General features: G+C 60.1%; 6 protein-coding genes across 6 annotated transcripts; 4 read left to right on the top strand and 2 right to left on the bottom strand.

Annotated features, from left to right (window-relative positions):
* Positions 1 to 747: 747 nt before the first annotated feature.
* Positions 748 to 3,344, top strand: BXZ73DRAFT_80178 (uncharacterized protein; the record flags this gene model as incomplete). The annotated part of the gene is made up of 8 exons (XM_048023229.1): positions 748 to 888; positions 1,033 to 1,065; positions 1,123 to 1,248; positions 1,314 to 1,674; positions 1,922 to 2,261; positions 2,287 to 2,479; positions 2,663 to 2,818; positions 3,084 to 3,344. 8 exons carry the CDS (start codon positions 748 to 750, stop codon positions 3,342 to 3,344), a joined length of 1,611 nt encoding a protein of 536 aa, XP_047874433.1.
* A 333-nt stretch (positions 3,345 to 3,677) lies between these two features.
* BXZ73DRAFT_91964 (V-snare-domain-containing protein) lies at positions 3,678 to 4,734 on the bottom strand (the record flags this gene model as incomplete). The annotated part of the gene is made up of 6 exons (XM_048026186.1): positions 3,678 to 3,799; positions 3,917 to 3,999; positions 4,106 to 4,171; positions 4,244 to 4,305; positions 4,356 to 4,490; positions 4,552 to 4,734. The coding sequence occupies 6 exons, from the start codon at positions 4,732 to 4,734 to the stop codon at positions 3,678 to 3,680; spliced, it is 651 nt and encodes a 216-aa protein (XP_047874432.1).
* Positions 4,735 to 5,084: 350 nt separating this feature from the next.
* Positions 5,085 to 5,651, top strand: BXZ73DRAFT_104747 (uncharacterized protein; the record flags this gene model as incomplete). Its single annotated transcript, XM_048016010.1, has 4 exons — positions 5,085 to 5,134; positions 5,319 to 5,325; positions 5,379 to 5,471; positions 5,529 to 5,651. 4 exons carry the CDS (start codon positions 5,085 to 5,087, stop codon positions 5,649 to 5,651), a joined length of 273 nt encoding a protein of 90 aa, XP_047874431.1.
* Positions 5,652 to 6,379: 728 nt separating this feature from the next.
* Positions 6,380 to 7,824, top strand: BXZ73DRAFT_104746 (uncharacterized protein; the record flags this gene model as incomplete). Its single annotated transcript, XM_048016009.1, has 3 exons — positions 6,380 to 6,519; positions 6,558 to 7,441; positions 7,502 to 7,824. The coding sequence occupies 3 exons, from the start codon at positions 6,380 to 6,382 to the stop codon at positions 7,822 to 7,824; spliced, it is 1,347 nt and encodes a 448-aa protein (XP_047874430.1).
* Positions 7,825 to 10,401: 2,577 nt separating this feature from the next.
* BXZ73DRAFT_80175 (uncharacterized protein) lies at positions 10,402 to 12,040 on the top strand (the record flags this gene model as incomplete). Its single annotated transcript, XM_048023228.1, has 4 exons — positions 10,402 to 10,644; positions 10,774 to 10,989; positions 11,250 to 11,728; positions 11,836 to 12,040. The coding sequence occupies 4 exons, from the start codon at positions 10,402 to 10,404 to the stop codon at positions 12,038 to 12,040; spliced, it is 1,143 nt and encodes a 380-aa protein (XP_047874429.1).
* Positions 12,041 to 13,571: 1,531 nt separating this feature from the next.
* On the bottom strand, positions 13,572 to 15,324 carry BXZ73DRAFT_91963 (glycoside hydrolase; the record flags this gene model as incomplete). Its single annotated transcript, XM_048026185.1, has 5 exons — positions 13,572 to 13,591; positions 13,661 to 14,372; positions 14,433 to 14,615; positions 14,672 to 15,073; positions 15,130 to 15,324. 5 exons carry the CDS (start codon positions 15,322 to 15,324, stop codon positions 13,572 to 13,574), a joined length of 1,512 nt encoding a protein of 503 aa, XP_047874428.1.
* Between the last annotated feature and the right edge of the window lie 655 nt (positions 15,325 to 15,979).

Here is a 15,979-nt window from a genome sequence, read left to right as displayed (position 1 = left end):
AGCGAGTCAGATCCGAGGCGGGAAGGATTGTCATGTCGGGGAGGATGGCAATTGCAGCGCTCGGCCACTCGCTCCCCAAGCGTGCGATGGTTCCAGAGGTGACCGAGTGAACCGGCAGTTTTTCAGCACCATCCTTCAGCACGGCGCGAAGTGGCGGAGGCAGCGACGTAGTGGTGTAGGCGTCACTCGATGACCCGGAACGGGTATGCATTGGCGAGTTTGGCCGTGGAAGCGGCTGCGGATGACACGGTGCGCTCGATCCGCGAGGGACACCGGCGGATGTTGAGAACAACCTGGGGCAGAACCGCGCACAGCGTCACAGGGCGAGCGCAGTTGGTAAACCAGAGGGAATGCACCTGGTGATGACTTACGTTGGCATCGTACCCGCGAAACCCGTGCTCTTGCGCAAGGGTAAAAGCAAAGCAGGTCGCGGGTCGAGTACGAGGCTCCGTTCACCCGTACCCGATCGGTGCCATTCCCTTCATGGCACTAGTCTGGCCGTCTCCACGGAGCCCGAGGGTGTGTTACTTCTGGAAGTTCACTAACCGTGACACTTCATATACTATACTACGGGCCGCAGTTGATATGGCAGAGCCTCACGCACCTTTCGTGAACTAGTGAACCATGGACGGCGCGTGTTCATGTCGTGATTAAATCGACAGTCAAGTAATGCGTGGAACTCACCCTCAGTCTTCTTGTCATAGAAACGACTAAAGGACGCGGTATGACACGCAATGGCCGCCTGTGATGACCAATCAGTTGGAATTTCCACGCATCGCCAGAGGCCCGTCCCTCATCGGCTCTCAAGATCTCATCTACTGGCGTCAGCACCACTCAAAAGGCCTGTCCACACGAAAGAGCCCTCTTGTCGTAGGAATTGGCGAAGAGGTAAGGGAGAGTGCCTCGGCTGTGACATTGCCCCGCCAAAGGACGAGTCATCACTCATTGTCTCTGGCCTGCACCGCTAGCACGCGCCTCTAAACCAAAAACGAAGCCGCGTAGCTCATCCGCACACCTTCCACCATCGCATAGTGCGACCCCGTCTCCATCCACGGCGATCACACGGTGTGCACCACGACTAGACATTCATCGCAATTGGGCTAACCGCGCACTGATCTCCAGTACATCTTGGGTACCAACCATCTGTGCGCGCCCATCGAAGTATTTCGATCATTCTGCGACCCGCATTGTGCGCCCACGAGAGGCTTGTGGTCTCCTCCACTGCCCCCGCAAAAATCTCTCCGCCGGGTGCGTCGGACGAGCTGCCCACAGGTCGCCTGTCATGTCAATTATCGCGTCGATCAGCTCATCAGAGTTCCGCAGACTTCCCGCCCAACATCGACCCGCGCCCCGGGTCCCGCTTCTCGTGGATACCAAGTCCAATCCTTCTAAGCACACAAGCCCCAATGCAGCCTGATCGCACGGACTCCGACGCCTCCTTCCCGTCGACAGACGACGTCGCGATCCACGACGCGTTCGCGGCGGCCCCGCGCGCCGTCCTCGCCCACGTCGTCGACGTTCACTGCCATCCGACCGACTCTCCCACGGACGCGACGCACGCCGCGGTCGCCGAGTCGCCGATCCGCCTCTGCGCAATGGCAACGCGACAAAGCGACCAGGCGCTCGTTGCTGCGCTCGCGCGCGCGCACCCTGACAGGGTTGTCCCGTGCTTCGGTGCGTCTCACCGCGGTCCCGCCTCTTTTCCAAATCGTCGCGCACGCTGTGCTGCATGTCTTGTTGGACGGATCGACGTCGCGGGTTAGAGCATCCGGCTGGGGAACACCGCGCGCTGATCAACCCTGTCGGTTGTCGTCGTCCTGGTTTCTCGAGCCCCGAGCTGCCCTGTCTCTTCCTTCCTCCAATCCTTCCCCACGTCGGTCTGTCGTATGCACGATTGCTGACACCGCCCACCTCGGCGCAGGGTACCACCCGTGGTTCTCGCACTGGATCTCGCTCGATACGCCCCCGAAGCCCAAGGAGGAGCACTACCGCGCGCTCTTCCTCGCCCCGGCGCCCAACTCGGACCACGCCGCCGCCTTCGCCCGCCTCCTCCCGCTCCTCCCGGAGCCCCTCGCGCTCGCCGACGTGCTCGCGGACCTCCGCGCGAACCTCGCCGCGTTCCCGCACGCGCTCCTCGGCGAGGTCGGCCTCGACCGCGTCTGCCGCGTCCCCTACGCGCGCCCCGCCGCCCCGCCCTTCTCCGCGTCGTACGCGACCGCGCCCGAGGACGACGACCGGCCCGGCGCGCGCGCGCGCTCGCCGTTCGCGATCCCGCTCGCGCACCAGCTCGCGTCGTCGAGCGCAGCTCGCGGTCGCCGTGGACCTGCGGCGCGGCGCGAGCGTGCACAGCGTGCACGCGCAGGCGGCGACGCGCGCGCTGCTCGACCGGATGAAGGCCGCGCACGGCGCGCGGTGGCTCGCGGTGAGCGTCGACCTGCACAGCTGCGGGATGAGCGCGCAGACGTGGTCCGAGATCTCGGTGAGTGAGTGCCTCCTCGGTCTGCCTCGGGCTTGCACGTGCCGTGGTGGACATGGGAAGCGTGGGGTGCCGGACGCATTCGTGTCGTCGCACTGCATCAGACGGAGGGGCGCGGTCTGTCATTGCGAACGCTCCTCCAGCGTCCATTGCGGTCGCGGGATGCAATGTCTGACGGCATGCTAGACCCTCTGGAGCCGAGGTGTGGGGGACGCTGGGGAACGTGCAGTTCTTCTCGCCATGGAACTGTCGGACATAGTTCTTCGCGGGTTCGAGGTTGCGTGGCGACCGACCGACGCGGGTGCCCAACATTCACTTCCACTGACGGACAGTAACCGGGCTGTACGCGGACATGAACGAGCCCGCGACTCGCAGCGCAGGACGTGACAGGATCGCGGGCGGCGGAATGTCGAGCTGCCACCCAATCCCTCTGCCCGCAACGTCGTGCATCCCGCGCACAGACATTGGCTGGAAACCCTCCGCGCACCGTCTTTCGCACTCTCGCCTTCTCATGTCCACATCTTTTAAATTCGCTCCCACCTTACCACACCCACTGACTCCGAAAAAAACAAATACGCGAACGCTGACACGCAACCAACGCGCCCAGAAAGCGCACCCGAACGCCTTCCTCTCGCTCTCGACCGGGATCAACGCGCGTTCGCCCGCGTACCGTGCGCTCGCCGCCGCCTGCGCGCCGGACCGGCTCCTTGTCGAGTCCGACTACTACGACGCGCGCCACTCTGGGCCGTACACGTGGCACATGCTCCGCACCGTCGCCGCCGTCAAGGGCTGGCGCGTCGAGGACCGCTGGGACTACGCCGACGCCGACGTCGAGGGCGCGAACGAGAAGAGCGAAGAGGAGAGGTGAAGGAGGGCTGGGGCGCGGTGCGGAGGCTGGAGGCGAATTGGGAGGCGTTCGTCCGCGGAGGCACAAGGAGCGCGTGCGGAAGAAACGAAGGCGGGACAGGGCGATCGAGGAGTGGGAGGCAGGCGAGAAGAACGAATGAGAGGGCTGGTTCGCGCCGTGGTCGCTATGGATGGTGGTCTGGTGGCCGAGGTGAAGGGAAAGATGTCCAATAAGATAGAAGGGATTATCCTCTCCGAATTACAATACCGACGGATGAATGGGGAAAACGACGCGCCCACAAGGGCCAAACAAGCCTGGCCTATTTGACCCGACGGCACCAAGGTGCTTCCGACCTCAGAAGACGTACATGAGGAGTAGCACCGTGCACAGCCCGATAATAACGCCGAGGATAACAGCGTCTCTCCGCCGGCGGGTCTTGATCATCCCAAGTAGGTTGGTGATGCCAGGCATAGTGCCTAGCGTGTGCAGAGTCCGCGCACAGGAGTGACGCAGCGAGGGGAGCAGGGAGTAGGAGAAGAAAGAACGATGAGCGCGTTCAGTTCGTGAACTGCGTGGTAAAGACAGGTGCTCACTCAATACGCTCTGCATACGGTTGTTAATCCCAGATATCGTTGTCCGTTGACGAGCGAATTCGGATCGGGTTTCATATGCTTGCCTGTAGTTATGTCAGAACATAGCCGATATCCATAGATACTTTGGGCCGCTTTCTGCAGGGTTGGATGGCGGTCCAGCGTCCTCTTGGAAATGAGCAAAGCACTCACGCAATCATATCGTCGGTCATGCGGTGAGAGCTATCAATGTGACCCCGCTCTGCGAGCAGGAATCGGCTGCGGTTGACTTGTATGCACTGTGAATCCACGGTGAATAAGCTGTGTTCTCGACACTCCGCCTAGACGCACTCGATATCGTTGCGGACTCCGCTAAGAAGGTTGGCTTGATCCAGAGCGGTCTTGACGTTTGCCTGTCCAAAAGTCACGACCATGGTACGCGTAAGCGCGCCGAATGACGTACTTTGGTCCGGCGTAGCTCTCTGGCATAGTCCAAATAGACTTCTCGATGTCTCTGGATGGCACGGAGCATAGATTGTGAGGGTGGATTCTCAGTGTCGTTGGAAAGAGTGGACAGCTCGTCGTTGATTTCTTGCAACTGGTACATGCACCTGCTAAGCTCTACATTCAAGCATGCGCGGCGCAGGGGAAGAGGCCACCTTCTCAAGCAGCTCATCAACTTCCATTTCCAGGTCCTTCCATCGTTCCGTGGACCCGCTCGCCTCGAGGTCGTCGTGATTGCGGGTTATGGAGGATGCAAGGCGGGCGTACGCGGTGAGCTTAGTGTCGAAGAGAGCCTCAAGAGTGCGGCACTGCCTGTGCAGCGAGTCGTATGTGGCCATCTGTGTGCAAGTTGAAATAGGAGTAGAGTAGGTTGTCGACAGGGCGTAGAGAACGAGAGTGCAGCATGACGTCGTGCTGAACAGCTTGGGGACCATGGCCGGCGTTTGCCGTGGGAAGCGCCCGTGCGCAGCGGTGTTTGAGAGCGTGCCTCTTGTCTGTCTTTCTCCCACTTGGCTCCGCTATGCACCGTCCTTATCTCTTGCTCGCACTCTGGATTGCACACGTCATGGCAAGAATCGGATGACACGCGCATGCGTTCACGGCGTCTGGGCTGACGAGTGGGAGCGAGGACACCAGCTGACGGTGGACAGGTACGTCAGTCTCGCCGGCCTCCCCACCGCGCGGAGCAATGTCTGTCCTCGCTCGGATCCTTCCCTCTCCGTGCCCGTCGCCCGACATGTGCGCGGGCATACTTCGGTCCCGGTTCCAGTGTGACGTCCACGGGCTGCAGCTCTGCTCGTCCCGACGTCATCCTCCCACTCGTCCTGCATATATATCCCAAGTCCACCTCTCTCGCAGCCACCACCCGACCACAGCCATCACGACCCGCTCGCACCTCCCCTAGCTCTCACCGTATCACTAGCATCATGGTCGGTTCAGCCTTCGATTTGTCATGGCTCGCTCTTTGTTAACATAAACCCAGGGCGCAATCGTCTCTGCCATTGGCGGTGCTATCAATGCGATCGTTTCCGCCATTGCCAACATCATAATGATCATCGTCAGCGTCATCGTAACGGTATGCCGCTCGCTGCAGTCGGAATCCTTCTCTCGCTCATTCGACTTCGCCCCACAGATCATTGTCACTATCTTCGATGTCATCCTCGACATCCTATGCTGCAACTGCTTCGGAGGACGCACTCGCCGCACCGGTACCCACAGATACAGGTTCGGACGCGGAGGCGGCTCCACTTATTGAGCCTTTCGCCAAACATCTGCTTTCCGGTGACGATGCACGCTCTTACGTTGTATACCACGCAATCTACTCCGCGTCTCCGTTGTAATACACGCTTCTATTCTGTATCCATATCTCATCCCCAGTTTATGCTACATGCTTTGAATCCCCACGTACTGCGCCAGCGTCTCGTGAGGGCTGCGTTCACAACTTCTGCTCCACTTCTTTTGATTGATCTATCGGGGAACTCGACATCCCCTCAAAAGCCGTGATAAGGTACCTGCTCATGCACTGCACTCTGGCCTTGCATCTGCTGATCGTTGACAGGTTCCTCTGGTCCCAATGTGCGCCGTGGTCGATCTACAGCCTGCGTGGCTTAAGAAACTGGTACGGCCGACAAGACTGGCCCTTGCATCGATCCACCACAAGTCCTCCACTGCTGCTTGGATTTGAACAGGATGAGGCTTGTCGACTTGCGCACTGCTTCCCTTCCTCGCTCACTGCTCGTTGTCACAGGTCGTCGCAATCTGTCCGAAAGCTCACGCTTCTTCACATCCATCTCAGTCCCCCAACAGGGTCTGCGAATCTCTCCACTTCGCCCTGCCCTGATGTCGAGCGACGAACAGTTGCGCACGCGGGTTCCAGGCGACGGCGGGGACCTATAATTCCGCGATCCGATGGCGAGGCCCCGCCCACCTGCTGCGCCGGTCCCCTCTCGTGCAACACGCAGCCCAAGCTGGCTTCGTTTCCGTATGGCTCTGGGGATCCGCGTCCGCGCGTGGCCGACCTGGATAACGATCACATCGACGGCGTACGCTCACGAGAGCGGGAGTAGGGGTGGGGAAGCGTATGTCAATTACGAGTCCGAGGATTGGCAGCAGTCGGAGCAATGGTGCGTTTGTTGGTCGTCCTCACCGATCTGACCCTCAGGCGCCCCAATAGGCAGGACCCATTCGTGTCCACAGCGACGGGCACCGCGGGCATTGCCTGGGCTACCGTCAGCTCCTCGGTCGCTCATTCCTCTACTTCTACCCCCTCATGGGTCTCTTGGACAAGCTCCCCTCCCGGGCCTGAAGCCCCATGCGACTGCAACTCCGTCTACCGGTTCGCAACCAGCATGGCGACGCTCTCAGATAGCCCATTCTCCACCTCGACACAACCCGCCATTGTCTCTGACACCCTCTTTCAGACACCCATGCAGATGGAAAACACAACCTCGACCGACGTGGTCACCAGTACCACTGTCGTCACGGAGCTAACGACATCGGTCCGAACGTCAGTCTCTGTCCAAACGTCGGTCACATTCGCAACAGCGACGTCCTCGGACACGACAAATCAAGGAGGACTCTGGTTTTCCACCGTCCCAACACCGTCCCCCACCTCCACCCAAACCCAAGGCTCCACTCAACACTCGCCTGGTCTTTCCGGAGGCGAAGTCGCATTCATCGCGATCCTCGCCTCGATCGTCTTCGCAGTCCTCGTCTTTGCCGCGTTCTTCGTCTGGAACAGCCGCCGCCGCGCCCGCCTCGCAGTGCGCTCCTACGGCGCCGGCGACGTCGTCGACGTCGACCCCTCCGAGCCACGCAGTCCCATAGCGCCCTCCGAGATGTCCGAGATGTCGGACATGGGTGCGCCTGTGACGATTGCGGACCAGGGCAGTGTCATCGCGATCGGAGCAGTTGGTTCAGGCAGCCGCAACTCTGCGTCCCCTGCGCCTTCTAGAGCTGCAAGCGGCGGCAACTGGAGCATGCGCAGCATCACGGGGGTCTCCAGGGCGGTAACGCCCTTGGTCCTCCCTCGACGACCACGAACTCGTAAGCCCGGCTCCTCTCCTGCGCGCACTCCTTCTCATCTGTGCTCGGATTGCGTAACAGCGGCGCACGAAGAGGACGCGGGGAGCATCCACACGAGCGACTACATCGACGGCCGGTTCGACGGCCGGGACACACCCGACACCGAGCTCTCCGTGGGGTCGAGACCGCTCCCACCTGCGTACGGGACGCTCCCGCCGCGCAACAGCAGTAGGATCCCGAGCACATGGGCGCCGCCGTACGAGGTGACGTCGCCGCAGTCGCCGCTGGCCGTGTCGTCGCTCCTAACCGCCGCGCTCTCGCCCTCCGAGTCACCGTTCAGCGACGCCGCTGCCGTGCGGATGCTGCCGCCGTTTCCGCTGCCGCGGCCGAAGGCGTCGTTGTGACCGCGAACGTACGTGTGTGCGCTTGTCGTCAACTCGGTGTTTTACTCCCGTGCTGATGTGACTTTGCAGCCATTCGAACATCACCATCCAAGTTGCATCCTCGCCGGACGCGGATGACACACCACATTCCTGCATCCCTACACCCGAGACCATAGAAGCATTAGCCGTGCTGCGTGCGCGCGCGGAACCGCCGGACCGTGTTCTTGCGCTCTCCCCGTGTATCATCAATGTACAACACGAACAAGGCACCCTATCGCTACTTCACTCTCACTTGGCATCTGTCACAGCGCTCCCGTATTTTTATAGCTCGTATGTTCTTCCACCGCACTGTACTCATAGACTTCACGGGGCAAATGTCAACCAGTGTTATACTAAGCCAACTTGTTGCGTGCGTAACACCGCCCCGCAACCGCAGAGTACCTGTGATCTGCGCGTCGCCCGCTGTCCCTTCTCCTACCCATACCCCAGAACATGCAATGGGAGAGGCGACATCGACGGAGAATGTACACCGGTGAGAGTGGTACGATTGATTCAGTGGCCGTGGAGTTCGATGGCAGACACCGCAATCAAACGGAGCGTAATTGCGTGGTACCCTGGAACGGCCTCATCCTCCTAGGACGCGAGCGGTTTCGCCAAGTGGCCACCCAGCGGCACCTGACGACCATCTTTCAAAGCCGATGCACACCGAGTCGATTCAGTAGGATCGAGCCAATGCCTGTGCTGCCCGAGATCTTTTCGACGCCGAAAGCGTCAGGAAGCCCGCTAAAAGGGCCGAGAAGCGATTCATCGAGGGATATTACGGGAAATCAACTTACTTCATCAGTTTCAGAGAAGCCGTTGGACAGATTCCGCGCTCCATCGGCGAGCGCAAGGCAGACGATAGACAGTGCCCCCTACTTCGATGTCGATGTTGATCAGTGTATGAGCTTGGCCAATGATGCGACCGACCGATGTGGTAGTGCTCCGCGCGATAGAGTGTGTAAAGCTTTGACGATAGAAGGCGCATTGCAGATCATGGCTGCTTAAAGGCGAGAGGGACTCGGTAGGACTCCGTCTCCACTCGTAATGTCTCGTCCTCCCTTCACCGACTGTCCTTTCTGCACATTCGAGATATCAGGAACTGGAGCATGGGGCAGCTGGAGTACGGGGTGGCGGCCCGTGACAACGGGAAGCACACAATCAAGTAAGTCTCGCGATCTGTTGCGCCACCAACAGCAGCCCCTCACGTATTCACTTTAGCAAGCACCACGAGCACATCGAGCACACCGAGAACATCGAGCACATTGAGCACGTCGAGCTCCGCAAGCAGCATCACGACGGCCACATCTACCGTCCCCACAACGCCGCAGACCAGCCCGACTATTATTGCCACGCACCACTCGCTTTCAACGGGCAGCATCGTCGGAATAGCAATCGGGAGTATTTTAGCCGTCCTACTCCTCGCACTACTCCTATGTCGGCGACAACAAGTCAGAGTACAGAACTCTGATGGACTCGCGGTCGATCCTTTCATCACGCGCCCAAGCAGAGAGCCACATTGGTCCAAGCACGACATCGGTAAGAGCTGAATTGTTCGTCTTTGTACATCGACCTATGCTTGGAGCAGGTGGAGAAGAAGCCACTATACCCCCTGGACAAGCACCCGTCCGAGTGGAGACACCAAGCGACAGACCGTATGACGAGCAAAATGCCCACGTCATGGCGGACAACCGAGGGGTGGCACAAATCCCGGTAATAATGGGCATTTGTGAGTAGCCTCCCAGCGACAATTTTGCGAGTTATTTTCTGACAAGAGGCTCCCAGCCGTGATGCGTCGCGAGGTGGACGCAGGAAGCATATACCCCGACCCATTGCCCAGCGAAATATTACCACCTGCGTATGAGGACTTGCCTCGTCGAGACCGAGTCCTCATACGCCGGCTTCCGCTTCTCCCAACCCCTGCTCCTGCACAACGAGAAAGACGCCATTGGCGTCGCGGCCAAACATTGGACGACAAGTTGAAAAGGAGGGAGTGACATAGGCGGCCCGGAGGAGCAGTGTGTTGGAAATGCCCACGGATCCGTAAACACATCCATGGACCATCACAGTGTGTGGCTGTATCCTTTTGGCTCAATCGTAGCCAGCTGGACAGTCCACCCATTGTCGATGGAACTGACTCCTGAGAACCGAGCCTGAGGGACTCACCCAAACACCCGATGAATGTCCACATGTGTATCCAAGGCATCTCGTTAGATGGGATATCATCCGTCTATTCCTCCGTCATCCTGGACAGGAGTCATGCGGGCTTGATGGTGATAGAATAAAAGAAGAGAGAGCCGGAACATGAGAATAATGACGAGGTTGTGAGAGTGGGAAATCAGAAACTCGGAGTGAAGCACCGAGAGTCGGAGCCGCCTTGTGGGCGGCTCCCGGCCCGCGGACGCGTTTTGGCAACGGCCCAGCGGCGCCTCCCTTCAGACTTTGCTCAGTGCTCACTGAGCTTGTAGACCTCTCGAACCGGCCGACGACGATCATGAACTCGGACGAAGGGAGCAGCGCTGTCTTCCGTGCCTGAACAACTACGACATCCTCTGCCACATGTTGTGGGACAACTTCCACCCACCTGCAATGCACATCGATCTCACGTCCGTTGAACATCGTCAGAATCTGGTCGATCTCGCCAGATGCGCGAGGGTATCTCATGCGTTCAGCGAAGCGGCTTTGCGGGTCCTCTGGAACATTCTACCGTCTTTGAATCACCTTTGGAGCCTTCTTGCTCCCCACGACATCCGAATGCCATCCGTAGACAATCCAATAAACAACGAGCAGTACATGACCATGGTCCGTGCCTCTTTGTGATTCATTTGGCATCGAGTGCTGATTTCATGCCGGACAGGTGCTCGAGAACGCACTTTGGAATCATTTCGAGCGTTGGTCACGCTTTCTGCAATATGCTCATCGCGTTCACAGCATTCAAAGATACCACGACGTACTGCGCTTGAGGCCACTCTACACGATAAGCTAGTGGACGCCTGTTGGAAGAAGAACGAGCGCAAGCCCATACTCCCTTCGCTGCAACATATAGACTGGTCCTGGTCCCCACACGACAATGTATCGCTCCCTAAGCTCACTTCGCAGACAATCGTTCAGGCGGCCGTCAATTTCATCGGTACAGAAGAAATTCCGGTTTATTTTCTTCGTACTCTTTCCAGCATCGCACCCAGTATAGTCAAATTCGTTTGCCACGCCCGAGGTCAGAGTTTTGGCGTGGAGGCAGTCCAGCAACTCGCCTCGTTTTCCGGACTGCGTAGACTGCACATCCTATCCACGCTCGATGACATCGCATTCTACGCCCTGCCCCCTCCGTTCTTGGGCTCACCCACCTCGACATCGTCATCCGGGTTGAAACCGCCCCAACATCTACCATCACATTCCCCTCGCTCAAGGACCTCAAGCTGCACGGCTCCGGGCCCTCCTTTCCACACGTCCTCCGACAGCTCTCTTTCCCCAGCCTCACCTCCGGCTCAATCACCCTCTTCGACGAGAACCTCACCTCCGCCCCATTCGATCCCGCGTCCTGCGCCGCCGCGCTCGCGCACGCCGTCCACCTCCCCGCGCTCCGCCGCCTGCGCCTCGCCTTCTTCAGCTGCAACCCCGCGCCCCCTGGGCCCGCGACCCCGCTCCGCGCGCTCCTGGCGCCGTTCTTCGGCGCCGCGCACCTCGCGAATCTGGAGCTGCGCTTCGGCGCGCCGCCCCCGCTGAGCGCGGACGACGGCGCGCTCGCCGCGGCCGCGCGCGCGTGGCCCGCCCTGCGCGTGCTCCGCCTCAACTTCCGCACGTGGGACGCGCGCGGGCCGCTGCCGTCCGCGGCCGCGCTCGGGGTGCTCGCGCGGGGGTGCCCGCGCCTGCAGGAGCTCGTGCTGCCGTACCTCGACCTACCCCCCGGGGGCGACTTCGCGCTCGAGGGGGGAGGGGGAGCGGGGAGGGGAGCGGGAAGGAAGGGGGGCAGGGGACGGGGCACGGCCTGCGCAGACTGTTCGTCGCGGACGACCGCCTGCGGGACTTGCCCGACGATGTGGTGGTCGAGCGCGTCGCGGACGGGTTGGGGAGGTTGTTCCCGAACCTCGACCTCGCGTTCCGCGCTGTAATTCAGAACCCGGGCGAGGCGTGGACGCGGGTGTTCAACGCGATGCGGCACCAACGCGGAGTCGAGGTGCCCCACCAGCACGGGACGTAGAAGTGGGCGCCGCTTTGGTACGTACGAGCGGGATCAAAAATTTGTCGGTTGCGCTACATACGGTCCAGATTACAGACGCGTTTTGACTGCGTCGGCAGTATGAATACTAACATTCGTTTGTGGAAACAAGAGGCAACGAGAATTGCTATAAGAACAACCTGCTCAAAGTTGGGGTGCCGGACATGACTTCTAGGGAAGGACTGAGCGAGGATCTCAGTAGACGAGTCACAAACAGTGGCGTACTTGCTAATAAACAGGCCGACCCAAAATCGATTTCTTGCCCCACATCCACTGGGGGTCGCCCTGAAGCCCCAGGGACTCGATCCAAACTTTGAAGTCTCCCGTGGCAGGGCGCAAGTCCTGCACCTCCGGCTCCCCGTCTTCTCGAGGATGGCTGATGAATAATGCAATGCGGGCCGTCGTTGTTCTGAAGTATGTCGTTGACATCGACGTGGCAATAGCAAAGCCCTGCTCCGCGCACTCCGGCGTCCGCTGCAGCTTCAAAGATGGCATTCAGGATCCTCAGATCGGAATGCGGCTGGAAATGCTTCTGATAATGGTCGCGGTTCGATGGTTCGACAACATAACCGTAGATGGCTTGGACGTTGTGCAGGTGAGATGGGACAGGTGATATTTCACCTCCGATGCTTCAATCGTGTCGGAATCAGCAAACCAAACAGCATATATAACACGACACACACGGTTTCCTTCCTTCACCTGCCTTTTGAAAAGAAGACATAGGGCCAAATGGGTTGGTCGAGATGGAGGCGGAGAGCTAGCAGGTGTTGAGGAGTGTGGCCCGCCGGGGCCTGCCCCGGGCCTCGCATCCATGGCATGACTCCACCGATCTCCTTCGCGACATGTTGTTGCTTCGTCTGCACCATGACCTTTGTCTGCGCCGCGCATCCCGCCGAGTTAGTGCATCTGTGTTGAGTCGGAGGCTCAGAGCACCCGGGCGCGCGGACAACAGCGCGCTCCCCGCTGCGGTGTCCGCGCCTGTAGGAGCTCGTGCCGCCGTACCTCCGCCTGAAGCGGCTTTGCGCTTGAGGAAGATGCGTAGTACGTACAACGAGCTGAGGATCCCTGGGCACCGCCCGATGGGTCCGATAGGGCATTTTGGTCACGATGTTCTGCTCCTCGTGCGCGCAAGTTCGTGTCGCCATGGCAGAGGCCACCTGCCTTGAACGCTTGATTTTCGGAATATGTCGGATTTACTCCAAGGACATCTGCCTCGGTTCCGTCTGCCTAGCAGTCTCGTGCCCGTAGAAGATGGCCAGAAGCTTTGTAATACCCGTTGATCGAGACATCGCCGTGCCGTTACCAGCTCATATCCGTCTCCGAAGACCACGCGCGACCCACGGTAGATGATCACGCGGGAGTGAGAAGTGGAGAAATCGTGTCTATTCCACACCTTCGCTCGTACAATCTTCGAGGTGCCGCGCATATTACAACAATAGACAGAATAGAAGGCCACGAACTACAACCTCAGCGGGGCTTTTTCGCCATCCCTGCCCCTACTCTGACCCCTCGCTTAGAGGCACTGGTAGAAGTCTGAGGAAGAGACGATGAGAGCACGTCAGCCATGTCGGTTTGCAAGGCGCGAGGGGCGAGAGCACTCACAGGGGTTGAGGACGGTGCAGGTCGAGCCCGACACGCACGCGGTCGGCCCGGTGTAGCCCGTGCCGCCGCATTGGCCGTACTTCGCCACGGTGCCGCCGGTGGGGGACGTGGTGGACGATGTCGAAGTCGACGACGTGGACACCGTCGAGGATGACGACGTCGAGCCGGAGCCGGTGAAGGTCGAGTTGAGGGTGCCGACCTTGATGTTCGAGTAGGTGACCGAGACTGAGGCGCCGTTGGCCTCGACGTCGGCGGGGGCACCAGAGGTGGTCGCGCAGGTACCGCGGGCGACACCGGGCGAGGATGCGTCCTTGTTGGTGGGGTAGTCGGAGTCGAGCCAGAGCATGTTCACCGCGTAGTCGTCCCAGATGGAGAGAACGAGGACCATGCCCTTCTTGAAGGCGGCGCCCATCTGCTTGAGGCCACCGAGCTGCTGGAAGGTGTTGGTGTCGCCGAACGCGGTCTTCTGTGCCGAGCAGAAGTCGGTGGTGAGCGAGTTGCCGGAGACGCCAGAGACGGTCGACTGCGAGTTGGGGATGACAACGCCGTTCTGGACGTAGAAGCGGCGGATCTCAGAGAGGTCGCCGTTGGCGGTACCGTCGGTGGTGATGAACTGAGTGACAACGGTAATCTTCTTGGTAGTGTCGACGGTCATGCCGGGGCCGTAGAAGCTCTTGGCACCCATGCGGTAGGAGTTGAAGTCGCATCCAGCCTGATAGGAGACAAGTCAGCAAAGCCATGTCAAGGTGATATCAGCGACGAGCGAGCGTACCTGGTCGCAGGTCGAAGTGCACTGGCTTCCGGTGCACGCGGTGAGACTAGTGCCAGTGCACGGGTGGGGAGTGTAGGCCGCAGACATCTTGTTGGCCTCCCAGATGTCCATCTCCGAGCAGCAGGCACCAGTGGTGCCAGTGCCAGAGTTGGCGGAGGTACCGTTCCAGCCCTGGCTGTTGGCCTGTGAAAGAACGTGTTAAAGCCGAGTCGGCTTCTGCAAGAAGCTGAGATACTCACAACACCGTTGATGAACTTGATGTCTTTGGGGCACTGGGAGTCACAGTAACCGGTACCGTACTTGGCACCCGCAGCGTTGTTGCCGACACCCATGTTACCCGTGGCGTCCATAGCGGAGAAGTAGAGAGCGCCGTTGAGACCGCAGGGGAGGGTCGAAAGGTCGACGTCGAAAGTGAACTCCTGGTTGAGGAGGTTGAAGGTCTGGTAGGTGGACGCGTCCTTCAGGAGGTAGAGACGGGAGCCGACGTTGCTGCCGGTGACGAAGTTGAGCTTGAGCGCGTTGCCGGAGGTGGTGACACCGTAGGTGCCAGAGTAGTCAGCACCGTCGAGAGCACAGTTCTTAGCGCAAGTGGCGCCATCAGGGCAGTAGGTGGCGTCCCACGTGTTGCCGGTGTAGCAGTTCTGTGGGCGCAACTGCATCAGAGGATGTTGCTGTGGAGTTGCAAGATGCTGCTTACGGTGTAGCCGCCGACGTTGTGGACCCAGCGCCAGTTGGCGTCGAGGACAACGGAACCCTGGACGGTGGTGCAGCCCGAAGACGTGCACTGGGACCACTGGAGGGGAGGGTGGGTCTCAGTGGTGGAGGTGCCGGCCTGCTGGGCAGCGACGGTGGCGAGGTAGATGAAGGCGGAGAGGGCGGCGGCGCGGAACATGTCGACTGTGAGGCCGGGAGGCTGGTAGAAGACCTTGAAGACCGGTGAGTGGTGCTGTTCCAGTGGCCCGAGGACGGTAGCCTTTATAGGTGTCGAGAGCCGTGCGGGTGTTGCAGTGTGGCGAAGAAAGCGGAAGGCAGTCGGGTAAACTGGACATTGCGCCGAGGTTCAAGCCTGGGTCGTCGTGCAGGTCAGGTGGCCGACGATTGGCGTGAGGAGGACAAGGGCCAGCAGCAGTCTCGTGAAGCGAAAGCCGATCAAAGATCTCGCGAGCGACGCCCGTCCCCGGATCGAAGCCTTGCCAAGCACGTGTCTACATCCTCCGCCCGTGCCCACTGCTCCGCCCGCGTCTCCGTGGGCCCGCAGGGAGTGCTCGGCGCCGCACCGCACAGGGTGCACCCCACCCATTCACGACTAGGAGCAGGAGGTGCAAAGGAGCTGGCTGTTCACTTCGCAGCCCCTCACTGTAGGGGAGAAGAGTGTGATTAGTACTTGCGTAACTGCGAGCGTCGGCAGGCGTACCAGAGCCGGTCCTTCCGTCAGGCGACTTTCTCCGAGCCAATGCCGCCCGTCCGTGACCACCCCGACGACATCCAGGTGGCCTTTTGCACGGGCGGTCGGATGAACTTCGCGTTGTCCGCTTCAACGACCGCGC

This window comes from Epithele typhae, assembly GCF_022376455.1.
Source record: "Epithele typhae strain CBS 203.58 chromosome Unknown BXZ73scaffold_55, whole genome shotgun sequence".
Classification (NCBI taxonomy): domain Eukaryota; kingdom Fungi; phylum Basidiomycota; class Agaricomycetes; order Polyporales; family Epitheliaceae; genus Epithele; species Epithele typhae.
Note: the sequence above shows the minus strand (reverse complement) of the source record. Positions and strands in the feature narration are given on the sequence as shown.